We start from the raw sequence: 17,051 nt of genomic DNA, 5'->3' as shown, positions 1-17,051 counted from the left end.
AACCTGGTCTGGTGGGAGGTGTCCCTGCCCATGGCGGGGGCGTTGGAACTCAATGATCTTTAAGGTCCCTTCCAACTCAAACCATTCTATGATTCTATGATTCTACTTTCTTTAACCTCTCCATCCTCCCCTAAAAAAAGTACTGTACAGGTACAAAACACCACACGCTCCATGAGTCTTTTTCTCAACTTACTTCTGTCTTCACCAATACTCATTTTTCAGAAATATTTTCTGATTCAATGGAAAAGCAAATTCATCGAGCAAACAAATTTGTAAGAAGTTCCATCTAAACATGAGGAAGAACTTCTTTGCTGTGAGGGTGGCAGAGCCCTGGAAGAGGCTGCCCAGGGAGGTGGTGGCATCTCCTTCTCTGGAGACATTCCAAACCCCCCGGACACGTTCCTGTGGGACCTGCTGTGGGTGCCCCTGCTGTGGCAGGGGGTTGGAGGAGATGATCTCCAGAGGTCCCTCCCAACCCCATAGCATTCTGTGATTCTGTGAGTGATTGAATATATTCAGTTCTGCTTCTACACACATGGTGGTTATTGCTCCCTGACAGCTCCCACCAACGTGGGGACACCTGAGGACACTTATCTGTGCAGCCAGATGACTCAGCGGAAGCTGGAGCCACAAATGTGCTCAAATGCATTTAATTTGGGTCACGATTTGTCAGGAAGAGGGTGTCTTCAGGTCACCCGATAATATAGTGTATTTGTGGTAGTCACATGCAAGGTAGTTCTTATTTGGTCAGTAGGAGATTACATCTCAGGATGAAAAGTTGTGTTCTGCTCTGTACAGGGAAATACAAATTTATCCCCGTATCTGAAAAATACAGAATATTTTCTTGACACCACTGCACTAAAAACTGTAGTCTTGATTTTGCGTCCTAACCTGAGAAAATCATGTATCCAGAATGGAAAAGGCAAAACCCAATGTTTTGATAGAGCCAACTTCAGAGCCGACTCCAGACTGCTTTGCTGCTTTCCCTCCGTAATTTTGTGTACAGCTTTTCCTACTTTTCTTCCCCAGAAATGTGAACCCTTCCTAGGTGTTTTCAGAAGCGTCTCAGTGGAGCTGTCTCTCAGACCTCACACGGCAGAGGGATGCTGCTGGTGTTGAAACTATATAATTAAATAGTTTGCTTCCGTGCATATCAACTAGATTAAACTTAATTACTCCTCCCCTAGAAACGACGTTACGATCCGTTTGAAGACAGAGAGGTTTCCCCTCACAACGAATTCAGTGGATTGCGATCGACTCGGAGGAGACGTCTCCCTCCTCTCACTGAGGTGTCTCCTCAAAGAGGACTGAGAAATTAAGAGTTCGTATTTTCCATTAATATCAGCTGGTAGTGACAGGCGGGAAATGCTTTATTATTTAAATCTCTTTTGCTTTTCCTTGCATGTACCTCTGCAGCTGGCACTTCCCAAGCAGCTGATGAGCTGGGACCTTCAGAGGAAATTCTTTTATAGCCCTACTCCAAAATCACTCTGGAATTTGCCACCGTGCAGATTCAGCAACTCCACTGCGACTCGGGGAATTAAAACCAAATATCCTAATTTAAGAACTTGTTACTTTGATTTAAAACCAGCCGCCTGTGCGTCAAGAATAAGACACTGGGAGGAAGAGGATGTGGTCTGAAAGGCTTTAGCCGTTTCCAAGTGAGCTACGCTCCGGAAAGCTGAGGTTTTGGGGTCGCTAATGTGGGAGGTTAATACTGGCGTGTGAGGAAGGCTTGAGGATGTAGAATCAGAACTTTTGGAAAATCGAGCAACGTTTTTACAACATCTCTTAGCAGAGAGCCAGTTCCAGGCCTGCTGACGTACGCAGGACTTTACTGGACTGTGAATATCTGACTTAAAACTACCAGTGACTTTAGTGTGGTGCCAAACTCGTGGGTTTTAAGTCAAACGCAACTGTGTTTATTACCCATTGGCTCTTACCAAAGATGCGGGCGGGTCTGTGTCTTCCACAACAGAAAGGAAAACATGATCTGACTGAAGCAACGGGAATTTTACAATTTTACAACTGACGTTAAATTCCATAGTATATAATCTCCATAGAAATGTTCCACATTCAATTCATTTCGGTAATCTCTTTCAATATTCACCTGGTTGCATTATTTTCCATATTACAGTGGAAGCCAAACCCATAGTTAGAGTAGATATAATATAACAATTATCAATAGGCAATTAACAATTATCAATTAACAATATACGGATGGCGCTACTCCAGCGATGATTACATGAAATTAAAAACAAGCTGCCTTAAGTGTGGTTTCTAGAACACGGTAATTCAGATGTACCATTATTTCTTCTTAAATGCTTTGAAAATCTAAACCAGAAATGGTTTCATTAAGTTTCTAAGGTGACAGTGATCGGTTTGTTGCCATCCTGCTTTTGCTGCCACTGCCATGTCGCATTGTAAAACCCTGGGTTTTTTTCATCTATTCAAAATTTACCCCAAATCTGCCTGTAAAATAATGTATGAACATCAATTCAGTACAATTAACATGTGAAATAGATTTTTTTTTTTTTTGCAATTTTCTAGTTTACCAACGATACGACCACAATTAAAATATTTTAAAAAGTTACCTGTTCTAAACACAGTTCATTTCAAGAAAAAGTAATGCAAGATTCAATGGAACAAAACCTACCTGAAATTCCAGCCCATAGTTTTCCCTGCAGAATTCTCTCAGCTTAGGGTACACGTGTTCTCTCAGGGCGCTCCTTTCTGCTATTGTATCTGTGTCGGGGAAAAAAAAGATGTTACTAACTATATTTATATGAACTCCGTTCTTTTACTCAGAGATATAGATCTATCACGTAAAAAAGAGCCCTTAAAACACACACACACACACACACACACACAAACCCAATTAAAATCAAGTGCTGAGATTTAATCTCCAAACTGTATGTTCCACTTAGTCATGTCCAGAGAAGCTGTGGCTGCCCCATCCCTGGAGGGGTTCAAGGCCAGGTTGGAGGGGGCTTGGAGCAACCTGGTCTGGTGGGAGGTGTCCCTGCCCAGGGCAGGGGGTGGCACTGGGTGGGCTTTAAGGTCCCTTCCAACCCAAACCATTCTATGATTTTGTGACGGAGCCAAGGCCTTTGTGGCAGTGTCAGACAGTGCAACAAAGGCAATGATGACGTATTACAGCTTGGGAAATTCATGTGGGACATTAGGAGAAACTCCTCTGTCCTTGGAGCTCTTCAAGACTCCACTAGAGAAGTTCATGGTTGACGAAGTTACTTTTGGCAGCACTTCAAGAGGAAGATTAGCCCATATGGTCCTCCTGAGCCCCCCTCGCAACCAGAAATGGTCCTGTCTCTCAGAAGAACCTGTATATCTGGCTTAGTCATCCAGACCCCTCCTTTAGTGCCGAGGAGGACTTTTGCTGCTGTGTGGGCCATCGGGAGCAAAACTGTAGAGTACAGTAGCTGGTGCCAAGGACCCAACGTCCACACCATATGTATTTCAGGGAGATTTCCCTCTGGATTGGGCTCAACTCCCACAGACATTTGGATTTCATCAGGTGAGACCCTGGAGTTATTTCCCTGGTTTTCATCCAAAAGGAACCCAGTTCCATGCCCACCAAGAGTGCTCTGTGATGTGCATCAAAGTATATTAGGTAGTGAGGATCAAGAGATTCACCTCAGAAATGTGGTCCAGATCTGGATGAATACGGATGCGTCCTACAAATACTTAGGAATGGAGTACAAAAAAAAACGTACGTAAGGAATGAGTACCTAAGGAACTGAGGGATGGATGAGTTGCTCCCTCCTTAGGACCCAGAATCATTAACTTTCTCTCGTACTTTAGTGCCTGCGTCAACCTTTCCTTGTAGAATGTAGTACAGCTAACGAGGCTAATTAGCCGGAGGGTTGCACTGTGCCGATGCAGCACTATTATTTTGGCTCCAAAGTGACTTTTCTCAGTGCCAGCTTGGAGTCACTGCTGTACCTTGTGATAAAAGCTACCTGTGTACTTTGCTTCATTTAAAATACTTTTATTTTTTTAGCTTCACAGTAACCGAGGCCCTTAGATCAGTCAGTGGTAGAAGACTATATATTACACAGAATCACAGAATCACAGAATGCTATGGGGTTGGAAGGGACCTCTGGAGATCATCTCCTCCAACCCCCTGCCAGAGCAGGGGCACCCACAGCAGGTCCCACAGGAACGTGTCCAGGTGGGTTTGGAATGTCTCCAGAGAAGGAGACTCCACCACCTCTCTGGGCAGCCTCTTCCAGGGCTCTGCCACCCTCACAGTAAAGAAGTTCCTCCTCATGTTGAGATGGAACTTCCCATGTTCCAGTTTGTGCCCGTTCCCTCTTGTCCTGTCCCTGGGCACCACTGAAAAATGACTAGCCCCATCCTCCTGGCACCCACCCTTGAAGTATTTATAGGTGTTGATCAGATCCCCCCTCAGTCTTCTCTTCTCCAGACTCAAAAGACCCAAGTCCCTCAGCCTTTCCTCAGCAGAGAGATGCTCCAGGCCCCTCATCATCTTTGGAGCCCTCTGCTGTCCCCTCTCCAGCAGTTCCCTGTCCTTCTGGAACTGGGGAGCCCAGAACTGGACCCAGTGCTCCAGATGGGGCCTCCCCAGGGCAGAGCAGAGGGGCAGGATGACCTCCCTCCACCTGCTGGTCACACTCTTCCTGATGCCCCCCAGGATGCCATTGGCCTTCTTGGCCACAAGGGCACATTGCTGGCTCATGGTCATCATGTTGTCCACCAGGACTCCCAGGTCTTATTCTATATTCTATATTCTATATTCTATATTCTATATTCTATATTCTATATTTTATATTCTATATTCTATATTCTTTGCCTTAACACAGGTTAATTTTGGCACGCAAGTCTACGAAAACACAGACCATCCTCTCTTCGCAGCTGAGTAGAATAAACTCAGTTGAAAACCAACTTACTACTCGGTTACTGAGCTAAACCAAAATGATTCTTGCCTCTCAACTGAAGTTAATCAGGACTGCAGCCTTGTTATTAAGGAAGCAGCAACTCAGCTACTGTTGGCAGTTACTTAAATGCTCAACGTGACCGTGGGCGGAACGGTCTCACGAGGGAACTGAAACAGGCAAAGTCGCGGGAAAATAAACATTATTGGAAAATGGCAGAATTTAAGAGTAAACATCATTAAGTGATAAATAGGGAATATATTGCCTGAGGTATAGAGCAGATAAAACCCTCTTCTGCTGCTTTCCATTCATGCCCATGGATGGCCCGGCAGAGCCCCGCTGGCTCTAGGTTTAGAACACGGTGCGGTTCCCCGCGGCGTGACTTGTAGAGTCTTGCTCAGAAAATGGAACACGCTGCCAGAGCAGCGCTACCCTTCTAATCCCTTACAAACGAGACAGAGGGAGATAAAACAACCCTTCAGCTAGGGCTGTGTTTCGGATAAGACACTGGGGATACCCATCCGGTGTTTCTATTCCTACCTCCAAATCTACTGGAATGTGCTTCTCGAATTGGGATTCGAGTCTGGTGCTTATATTAATGAGTTTTAAGCATCCCTGTATTTGTAATAATTGTGAAATTTTAAGGAAACGGCAGTGCATATAGTTAAGATGAGCTACAGTAATTAGTATGGATGGCAGATAAGCTGGTTTAATTAAATAAAATCTAACCTGATTTACAGTGACAGCAAATCTGTGAAGCTGGCAGATCCTAACAACAAAAAATGTCACACAGGCAAATTCCACCTTCCCGGCTGCGGCTGCAGATGAAGGGATTAACTAAGTGATAATTATTCTAGCAGCCAAAATGAGACAGTAGTTGTGAGATGAGCTTTACACACCTCCTAATGTTACTTCTGATACTCTGAAATCCAAATTATAGTCCACGATGAGTGTTGGGAATGAAACTACATCTGCAAAACCGCTAAGACAAGACTTAGAATCATAGAACTATAGAATCACAGAATGGTTTGGGTGGGAAGGGACCTTAAAGATCATTGAGTTCCACCCCCTGCCCTGGGCAGGGACACCTCCCACCAGACCAGGTTGCTCCAAGCCCCCTCCAACCTGGCCTTGAACCCCTCCAGGGATGGGGTAGCCACAGCTTCTCTGGACTTAAAAAAACCCCAACCCTAAATTAGTCTCCGGTATTAAAACCAACGCCAAAACCCAACCCTGTTTCGAGTGGGACAGTGACTTGCTCCACGTCCATCAACCCTGCAAGCGCTCACTCTTGCAGACGGCTGCCTCCCGTGGAACGCCGAGGACAGAACTGAATTAAGCAAATTCCGTCAAATAAGAGGCAATCGCGGTTTAACCGCGAGTGTTTGTGCGAGGTGCAATTCCTGCCGGCTTTTGCTTTGCTCGGGCAAATCACTGCCAGCTTTCATTAAAGTACTCCAAGGTGCTGCTTCTCAGCGTGAACCATCTCCATGCCAAAGCCTGACCTTCAAACACAAGCTGTTCCCCTACTAAAGTGGCTTGTTTTATTTTTAATAGGGAAAGTGCATTTTACATCCCTGTGTTAGTAAACACATGATGTGTATTTACAAGCAGTTGCCAAACAATCTCTGGGGGTAAAATAAGTTATGGAAAATGGCCTAGTTGAAGAAAATTTCAAACTGTGAACAGAAAGAGTTAATGTGGGAGCCTGATGGAAAGAATTGCCCGTTTTCCAGCACCAGTTGTTCTCCCCTAAGACCAGTTTCTCTTCTCGCTGGTGGTCTTACTGGTCTGAGTTGAGCCGCAGCGATGGGAAGGGCTGTTTCACACTGGTGGGCTGCAGTCACACCATAGATCCTGCTCAACCAAGGTTGACTAAGAAGGTTGCTCAGCCCCATCCTTGTCACCGTGTGTTGCACAGGGGGACGCCAATGTGGGGAGAACGAGCCCCCAGTCGACCACCCTCAAAGGAGAAGCACATTCCAGTTGAGAGTCTGTTCACAGAAACATTGAGTCACCCGTGAGTCACCTCGATGCAAGCTAGAGCCCTCCAGCAGGGGAAAGTCCTCAGCAGGGAGGGTGTTGGCACCCATCAGTTTGACTGATGGAGGAACGTGGCGTGACCCAGCTCCTGGGAGCCGTCAGGAAAACAGCTGACTGACATAACAGGTTGGGGCAGGCAGCTGAACCTGGAAGGACCAAAGGACCAAGGCAGAAAAAGGAAGAAGAAGAAGAAGATGATGATGAAGAAGAAGAGGAGGAATAATAATAATAATAATAATAATAATAATAATAATAATCCAGTCTCAAGCACAAATCCAGACTGGGTGGAGAATGGATGGAGAGGAGCCCTGAGGAGAAAGACTTGGGGGTGTTGGTGGATGAGAAGCTCAACATGAGCCGGCAGTGCACACGGACAGCCCAGAAACCACCCGCATCCTGGGCTGCATCCCCAGCAGCGTGGCCAGCAGGGCGAGGGGGGGGATTCTGTCCCTCTGCTCCGCTCTGGGGAGACCCCACCTGGAGAACTGTGTCCAGCTCTGCAGTCCTCAGCACAGGAAGGACATGGACCTGTTGGAGTGGGGCCAGAGGAGGCCAAGAAGATGCTGGGAGGGCTGGAGCCCCTCTGCTGTGAGGACAGGCTGAGAGAGTTGGGGGGGGATCAGCCTGGAGAAGAAAAGGCTCTGGGGAGACCTCCTTAGAGCCCCTTCCAGTCCCTCAAGGGGCTCCAGGAAAGCTGGGGAGGGACTCTGGATGAGGGAGGGGAGCCCTAGGAGGAGGGGGAAGGGTTTGACACTGACAGAGGGGAGATGGAGCTGAGATGTGGGGAAGAACTTCTTTGGTGTGAGGGTGGTGAGAGCCTGGCCCAGGTTGCCCAGAGAAGCTGTGGCTGCCCCATCCCTGGAGGGGTTCAAGGCCAGTTTGGAGGGGGCTTGGAGCAACCTGGTGTGGTGGGAGGTGTCCCTGCCCAGGGCAGGGGGTGGCACTGGCTGGGCTTTAAGGTCCCTTCCAACCCAAACCATTCTATGATTCTAAGAAAAAACCTACCCTTGCAGCTGCTTAAGGTACCCCAGAAATGAATGTCACACGGGGTCACGGAGCTGCCTGCAGGTTGCATCTCCAGCCCGTCACCCAGGCAAGAGCAGCTCCCTGTACGCACAGGAGGAAGAATATCTCTGTCACCCCCCTGTGCTTGCTGTTCCCATGCTTTGCAGTGGGTCAGAAGCTTCCTGGGGGTCTTGACCTCACCTCTTTCACAGCCTACTTCTCTGCTGGCTTAGTCTCCTGCACAGACACACGCACAGATTTGTTTATTGTCACGAAGCGTTGGAGTCTTCTGTGCAAGTGTGGAGGTCTGAGGCCCTGGCTGAGCAGAGGCAGTCTTCTAATGTAGTCCTGAATGCATATCCACTAAGATACCCAGCTGTTTGCTTCTTCTAAGTATCCTAAATGCTTAGATTTGCTGGATGGGTAGGACAGATTCTTGCGAGAGGATTTTTTTTGTTTTTAATGCATCGCAATATTAACAAAATGTAGGTATTTTATAGCCATGGTCTACTGACTGCAGTGAGAATTTCTGCACTTGAATTATCTAAGGAGATGATGCAAATAAGGTTAAAAATGACTTAGCAGCAATACCAAGTAAGGAAGTGGCTGCCAAACCTCTTCATGCTGGTATGTTCTTGTCACATAGGACTATTCAAGTGAATTATTCCTTTTAAACTGCCTTTTTTTTTTTTTTTTTTCCTAATAACGCACAATAGCATTGTATATTACCCCCGATACTAAAAGCTTTGAATACCTGTAGGTAACAAATGCCCCTAAATATTATGGAAACCTTGTCTCTGAAAATAATACCATAATAATAAGTCATTTGCATTTGTATAGTGCCTTTCATCTGAGAATCTGGGAGCTCTTTGCCAGCAATGAGTTTGAGTCGTGTAGCTGGTAAGAGAGGGGGAAATACCTCGAGCTACCTCGTACCCTTGTCTTTCTAGAAAATAAACTCCATACTCTGTTGTCATTCCCTTCCCTCGGGGTTTCTGGGAGTAGAGAGCATTAGAATAAGCATGCAGAGCTCCCCGAGACTCTTCTTAGGGAATGGACGCAGCTTGGTCTGGGTCGCTTCTTCCCCAAACAACACCGCCAGCTGGCTCTCTAAGATGGTAAATGAGAACCTAGACAGACTCTAGTCTTTCCTCAAGAGACTCTAGACTCACCTCAACCTTCTCAGCTCTTAAAAAAAGAAATACAAGAACAGTGGGCTGAACATTTGAGTGCAAAGGAATGGCCACTTGACATGAAAATCGGAAGAAATAACGGAAAATAACGTTAAAATAGTAAGTAATCCTGAAACGTGTCCCTCAATCGGGAAGAAATGACAGGATGTGACTACAAATTGGTGGTCTACACCAGAAAATTTAAACAAACACATTTTCAAAACAAAAGACCTAACTATCTGAGGCAGGATTCAAAATGTAGGGCATAATTATAAGCCTAAGATTCCTAGTTACAGCAGTTAGCTCTTCTTTTTTAGCCCAACAGCAAACTATATCTGATTTAAAATGAGGGGCAATTTTAACACCTATTTCTCTGAAATGTTCCCTACTGTCAATCCTGCAAGATGGCAAATTTAAAAATACACACATAGAATATGTATTTATTATTTTTTAATTACCATGCTTACTAGATGGCCACATTTCACAGTGACGTCTTACTTATAAAATACCCTGCATCTTGACGATTAATATGATTAACCAGTGCCACCTATTGGCTTAACAAAAACACCCAGCTGTCAATTCATTTACATAAAATAATGAGGCAATGAGTGAAATCAAAGGGGTCGAGACCCATGTTAAAATACAGAATTTTGGGGAAATAGCAATATGGCGCTGACATGACAGAAGAGAAAAGCCGTTCCTATATCTAAATATCAAAATACTTTTGATTATTCACACACGATCGTGTTCCCAGTTTAAAACAAATGTTGCTTTCTAAGAGTTCTGAGTTTTATTATACGTACAATGTGCTTACACCAAACAAATTTGGATACTGATCCAAAAGTTAAGGAAGTTAATGGAAAGATCTGTTAATCTCAGTGGATTTCAAATGAAGGTCTCCACTGGTGGCACGGAGCGAAACCCAGTACCTTTTGCTGCCTTGATGACTCACACAGAGTTCGGATGAAATCCTTCAGTTCATAAATAAATTATTAAATAAAACCCCACTACATCCTCATTAAATCTAGTTGGTATGGTATGAGTGAGGACTCTGAGGCAGAATTTTATCTCACAATGTGTCCTAATAACTACCCTCACCTTGGGAACACAGCACCCTTAGATGGAGATGTTCTTAAAAAGTTGGGTTGACCTGGAATCCTTTCCCAATCCTGGAAATGGTCCCTAGATTGCAGCTTGGGTTCCCCGGTGTCCTTGCGTCCCTCGGCCATTGTATGTGGCACACACTAAAAATGCAAATACATCTTTGCCATTGGTGAGAGCCTGGCCCAGGTTGCCCAGAGAAGCTGTGGCTGCCCCATCCCTGGAGGGGTTCAAGGCCAGGTTGGAGGGGGCTTGGAGCAACCTGGTCTGGTGGGAGGTGTCTCTGCCCAGGGCAGAGGAACATGGAACTGGATGGTCTTTAAGGTCCCTTCCCACCCAAACCATTCTATAATTCTATGATTCTATGATCTGCCAATGCACAGCAGGAGCTTTGGTGGCACCATGGGTTGAAGGCAGAACCTCTACGGGGGGACAATTTTCCACTCTGCCAACCGCGTTGAGGGGAAGAATTCAGCAAAATCTAATTCTTTCATTTAATAAAGTAAACCAGCAAAAGCTCCTGAAAACATGACAATTTACAAACAATTATCGTCAGACAATTAAATGATGTGACAGGAGAAACTGAAGACACAGCACATTTAGAGACACCAAAATTAAGTCTGAAAATTATCTCTGCAGAACACTGAAGCTTATTACAACTCAGCGCCGGAAAACAGCAAAGCCTGCAAGGACAGGAATTTGCAGCTATAATCAAAATTAACGGGAAAGAAAAACTTCTTGTGAAATCTAAAAGAGGACTCCTGAGTGAGCTGTGCAAAAAACAAAGCAGAAGGCATGAAAAGGGCCAGTGCAGTTACAAAGATAACGTGCAAAAATCCTGCTATTTCATCTAGAGGTGTCAGTTCACACTTCAAAAAATGACGGAATTACTTAGAAAGCAGAAAGAAAGCTGTACAACACTGAAAAAATGATTTTTTAACAATTAAGTTGTGTGGGCTGCAGTAGCTTTGCTATTTTTTTCCCCTGACATCGCTAGACCAAAGAGAAAACAATCAGGGCACATTACTGAAGCACTTGAGGTAATGAGGCAGCGGCAATCAATAAAGCAACGGGATGTCACAGACATTTTGTCTCCTAACTGAACTGCAGAATCAAGAGCTGGAAGCAAAACGAAGTAGTATGTAGGCTTAGGGAAGGCATAAGAAAAAAAACCAAAACAGGAGAAAGCAAAACTCATAAAAGCAGACGTGTATTTCACAGCACAGGCCCGTTAAATACACCTCGTTCCGAAGACATTCCAATCAACGCTCCTACGTGACTTTACCTCTGGTGCTGCAAAGCTGTGGAAGAGCTCTGCAAGGGCTGTTGGCTCTCCGTTAAGGTTGCCCTTCCCTTCTCTAAACTTTCTGTTTAAATTCACAAGTCACAAAGTTCTAAGCCAGGTCGTGTTCTTCCTCATGTTTGGTGGACCATGGCCATGCTTTGGGTCACTACAAAGCTACTGAAGTCAGTCGGGCCATCTGGAGGAGCACAACTGGTAGATGTAGACTACTATATGGGCTTCAGGTGAAAGGTGTGAAGACTTTCATCCCAGAACATGAAAAAGTCTTGAACCTGACACTTGTGGGTGTGCAGACACCCCCAGAAGAAGCGAGAGGTGCTGCTTGCTATTGGTGCGCTAAATCTGCATCAATAAAGTAGTTTTCTTTGCAAAAGACCTTTTTCTCCTTGATGCTAAATGGAGAGGACTATTGAATAACATCACTGCCCCGCTTTAAACTGAAAGAGGGGAGATTGAGCTGAGATGTGGGGCAGAACTTCTTTGGTGCGAGGGTGGTGAGAGCCTGGCCCAGGTTGCCCAGAGAAGCTGTGGCTGCCCCATCCCTGGAGGGGTTCAAGGCCAGGTTGGATGGGGCTTGGAGCAACCTGGTGTGGTGGGAGGTGTCCCTGCCCAGGGCAGGGGGTGGCACTGGGTGGGCTTTAAGGTCCCTTCCCATCCAAACCATTCTACGATTCTATGACCATCAGAATAGTACTTGGCTGCTGTAGAAACAGTTATCAAAGGTGAAGGAACCAAATGACACCCCCGGCAAAGGAGAGCGGCTGCAGGAGGGCATGAAGCTCAGGGCAACAGGACCACGTGAGGGAGGGATGGCAGAAACTCAACCCCGCCTTGCCTGAATGAGAGAGTCTCAACCCATTTCTTACAGGACAGTTTCACAAACCGACAGACGACTGACTGCTCCTTAGCTGTGACCACCCACTCGCAGGCACTTGCAGCACAACAGTTTCTAAACCTGGCAATTCCAGGCGGGGTCTGCGCTAGAAGTCATTGAGCGTGACCAAATAATTCACAAAACTGGCTCCTTCTGGGGGATTATGTAACGTCTGAGAGGAAACCAGTGATTGACATGGAGAGGAAGCGTGATTTATCTTACCTCCCTTCTCCCTTACCCTTCCCAATTCCAATGATTCATCTCAGCATTTATTTTCAGCGAAGATTGTATCCTCCAGTTGAAAAGGCAGTTATTTTATAAATTTTTGTATCTGTTTTTATGAGTGAAATATTTTTGTGATTACTTGATTTTACTATGTTTCGTTTGCTTGTTCAGGTTTTTACTAATTTTTTCTGCTTGCTAACCACATTTAGCTGACGCTATCTATTAAGGTAATAGTAAATAGTAAAGTGAAAACAATCTTGAGGCGTTGGTGACTGAAAAAGGGCATTACACATTCCAATCGCTTACTCCACTTGAGAAGCAGATATAGTCGAAACAGCGAAGTTCTGGTTCCTACTAATACATTTCACAAGTGAGATACAGAGAGTAATATTCAAAGAACTTCCAGAACTGCTGTACTAATTCAATCAATCGGTGACCGAACTACAGACTGCTTTTCCAATTAGTACTTTCAACATACTTTAGCCATCTCCTCAACCCTTTGCTCGAATTTTCCCAAAAATGACACCCAATGAGCTACAGTGACCTTTAAAGGAGGATAAAGATCCTCTATGATGCTGTATTCCCAACGGCAGCGTAGGAGATGGCTCAAAGCATAGACTTGACTTCATTTCCATTTCTTGCACTGCCAGACACCATCAGCCTCTCTCAGTGCCTGTGAAGGTATTTGTCCCTGAGCCACAGAATATAGAATCATAGAATCATAGAATCATCTAGGTTGGAAGAGACCCTTGGGATCATGGAGTCCAACCATCTACCCTACTCTGCAAAGTTCTCCCCTACACCATATCCCCCAACACCACATCTAAACGGCTCTTAAACACATCCAGGGATGGTGACTCAACCCCCTCGCTGGGCAGCCTGTTCCAATGCCCGACCACTCTTTCTGTGAAAAATTCTTTCCTAATGTTCAGTCTAAACCTACCCTGTTGGAGCTTGAAGCCGTTCCCTCTCGTTCTGTCTAAAAACATAGAATCATAGAATGGTTAGAGTTGGAAGGGACCTTAAAGCCCACCCAGTGCCACCCCCTGCCCTGGGCAGGGACACCTCCCACCACACCAGGTTGCTCCAAGCCCCCTCCAACCTGGCCTTGAACCCCTCCAGGGATGGGGCAGCCACAGCTTCTCTGGGCAACCTGGGCCAGGCTCTCACCACCCTCACAGCAAAGAAGTTCTTCCCCACATCTCATCTCCATCTCCCCTCTTTTGGTTTAAAACCATTCCCCCTCGTAATAAGGCTGCACTGTGTCTTCCGCAGCACTGCTGGTAGTGCTCACTGCAACACAGACAGACACGAAATAAACTCTTCAGTCAATAGAAACTACCAAAGGTAAAGAATTCCCTGAAAACGTCCTTGCTTAGAATGAGTTTCATTGACTTTCACTAGTCTACATCATTATTCATAAATTTCTTAAATCTAGTTTCTGCCTCGTCATCCTTTCACCAGGTCGGGAAGCCGACCTGTGCATCCAAGGAAAGCGTGTATAATGCTATAAAGACCCTCTTGGTCTGTGATTTGCACAGCACTAAATAACTGCCTAATGAAATACCTGCCCAATGTCCCTCGGACCTCTGGTACGGACACGCATTTCTGGTTTAAATGGCGCATCGTGGAACTCATCATGGAACTCAAGGGCACTCGTTTTGCTCACCACAGATCACATAATTCTTTATAATTCCACGCTGTAAACGACTTCCATTTCAAAGTAAATCCTCATACAAACTTTGCCAATGTCTTGATATGCCAGATTAGGGGCCACATACACAGGAATACTTCAATAACTTCCTTCAAGAGCATTGCATAATTCTTCATCACATTTAAATGCACCCTGATCAATATGTAAGTAAATCGAGACCATTTTAAAACAATAATATGATTTTATAATTTTCCTAACAGTTATTGGTAACCGCTCCTAAAAAGATGATCAAAACTTACTTCTCGCTGCTCTCAGCATCTCAGCTATCAGAAATATAGGGTGGAAAAGGAAGTTTCCTCAGAAAATGACCTTTGTCGTGCCAGAACAGTACAGACTATGAATCTGGCCACCAGGATTATTATCAAGTAAGAAAATATTTTTCCTCTCAACTCCTTTGTAGAATTTGTGGGGCCTTTATTAAACAACAGTAGGTCCAAAAAAAATAAAAAGAACAAGTCCTTCGTTTTAAGAAAAATCACTTATAAAGCGGTGATACGTGATTTCGCTTATGTTTGATTATGACAGTAAATCAAGATCCTCTAGATGTGTCGTGCTGGCACAGGTAGGGAAATTGTGGGAAATTCTTGATAATACAATAACCCTTAGATTAGAGTCCTGCGTGACGCACTGAACTCCTTTAGATTAGACTCCTTTGGTCTAACTCACTATGTCCCATCTTAATTCATTTGCTTCTCGTTTATCTTATATTTAATATATATCTCGTATATAATAGCTGATGCGCGTAACTACAAATATGGATAACTCCTCTCATCTAAAAGTATTAAGCTCACGGGGTTATTCAAGGGTTCTCGATCATTTAAAAGTAATCTTAACCTGATAAAACCCAGCGGGTGAGATCGCTTGAGAATAAACGCCGAGTGTAAGTTCAGGCGGTGTCAGGGATTCTGTCACAGATATTCCACAGTGCCGGTCGTTTCTTCCTACGCTGCGTGGTCAAGCACCGATCTTTTACAAAGCAAATAAACAATAATAACTAACAGATAATATCTATCCAAACCACTATGCTAAAAAGGATTTGGGAGGGTTTTGCACAAGCCATTTATTTTGCCAAATGATTTTTGACTTTGAACTTCTCTATGCTACTGAATGTCTATTTTGGACTTTTATGAAGCGCCGCAGCTTGTAAGAAATGCAAATGCTCTTCAGTAACGCCAACACATCAAAGGGTCTGGGCTTCAGAAAAGCCCGCTGGTGGCAAACGCTCCGGTCGGGGAGCTCTCTGAAACTCGGGCTGTCCAGATAGAGCTCATAGTCATTAATTCTCGTTTCATCGTAATGGTTTTGTAAAACGCTACTAATTAGAGACTAAATAATAATTTTGCAAATAACATTCTGATGTGTCGTACATATACTGTAATAACGACACATCTCGATACCTGATTCGGGTAACGGAGAGCTGGAGTATGAAGCTGGAGATTTATAAAGCATGGGTGATGCTGCAAAGGCACCCAGTTGCTAGTAGAGTGATACGGACTCCTGGAGAGAAGGACCTGGGGGTGTTGATCGGCTGTTGGCTGAACAGGAGCCAGCAGTGTGCCCTGCTGGTCCAGAGAAGGGCAACGGAGCTGGTGAGGGGTCTGGAGCACAAGTCTTGTGAGGAGCGGCTGAGGGAGCTGGGGGTGTTCAGCCTGGAGAAAAGGAGGCTGAGGGGAGACCTTCTCGCTCTCTACAACTCCCTGAAAGGAGGGTGTAGCCAGGGGGGGTCGGTCTCTGCTCCCAAGGAACAGGAGATGGGACAAGAGGAAACGGCCTCAAGTTGCACCAGGGGAGGTTCAGGTTGAATATTAGGAAATATTTTTACATGGAAAGGGTTATTCAGCCTTGGAATGGGCTGCCCAGGGAAGTGGTTGAGGCACCATCCCTGGAGGGATTCAAAAGACGGGTTGACATAGTGCTTAGAGACACGGTTTAGTGATGGTTTTTATCAGAGTTAGGTTGATGGTTGGACTCGATGATCTTAAAGGTCCCTTCCAACCTAGACAATTCTATGATTCTATGATGATAAACATTTTGAGTGTTTAATCATTCCAAAGACACATGTTACTACACTGAAGACTGTGGCTGTGTCACCCCAAGCAAAGGCTAGGAGCAGGTTGTCCAAGACTATTTTTCAGGCTCTGATAATTCAAAATCTGATCTGTTCAGCTACTTGATCAGTCCCAAAGACTGATACTTGACTTGTCAGGCTTTCCAGCTTCTGGCACCAGGTATATTTTGAAGACCCTGATAAATCTAGTTCTGTGAAGATCCAATCCTGTACAATAACGACAGCAGTGGGTCAGGCATAAAGCCTGTCCAGCACAGCATCTTGTCTCCGACGAGGGGCATCAGCAGATGCTTCTAGAGGGAGTTGAAGACCAGGTCCAAGATAAGGCAGGCACATCTTTATGGTGGTGATGGGGGGGCTTACAAGCGTCGCAGGTGGTACATCTCCTACTTGTCCACTGCAGCAGCATGTACGTGGGACTCTGCACCAACTTCGGGCTCCCTCCTCTGTACCTCTCTGCATACCCCACCTTCAGCTACCTCTGATTTAGCCCTGCTCTCCCCCCGACTAAAGATTTTGGAAGTAAAATCCTCTCTCTGATACAAACCCTAAATCAATAAGAGCAGCGTCAGGGCCAGTGGAGTTATTTTACAGTTGCGCTGGCACAACCATGATTAAATTGGGTTCTCT

General features: G+C 45.2%; 1 protein-coding gene across 1 annotated transcript in view; it reads right to left on the bottom strand.

Annotated features, from left to right (window-relative positions):
- Positions 1 to 17,051, bottom strand: part of NWD2 (NACHT and WD repeat domain containing 2) — a 52,634-nt gene that overhangs the window by 27,031 nt on the left and 8,552 nt on the right. Inside the window, exon 2 of the mRNA XM_074147320.1 lies at positions 2,657 to 2,745. Within this exon, the coding sequence (XP_074003421.1) occupies positions 2,657 to 2,745 (89 nt within the window). The remainder of the gene's footprint in view (positions 1 to 2,656; positions 2,746 to 17,051) is intronic.

The sequence above is a fragment of the Numenius arquata genome, chromosome 5, assembly GCF_964106895.1.
Source record: "Numenius arquata chromosome 5, bNumArq3.hap1.1, whole genome shotgun sequence".
Taxonomy (NCBI): Eukaryota; Metazoa; Chordata; class Aves; order Charadriiformes; family Scolopacidae; genus Numenius; species Numenius arquata.
This window is presented reverse-complemented; position numbering and strand designations above follow the sequence as displayed.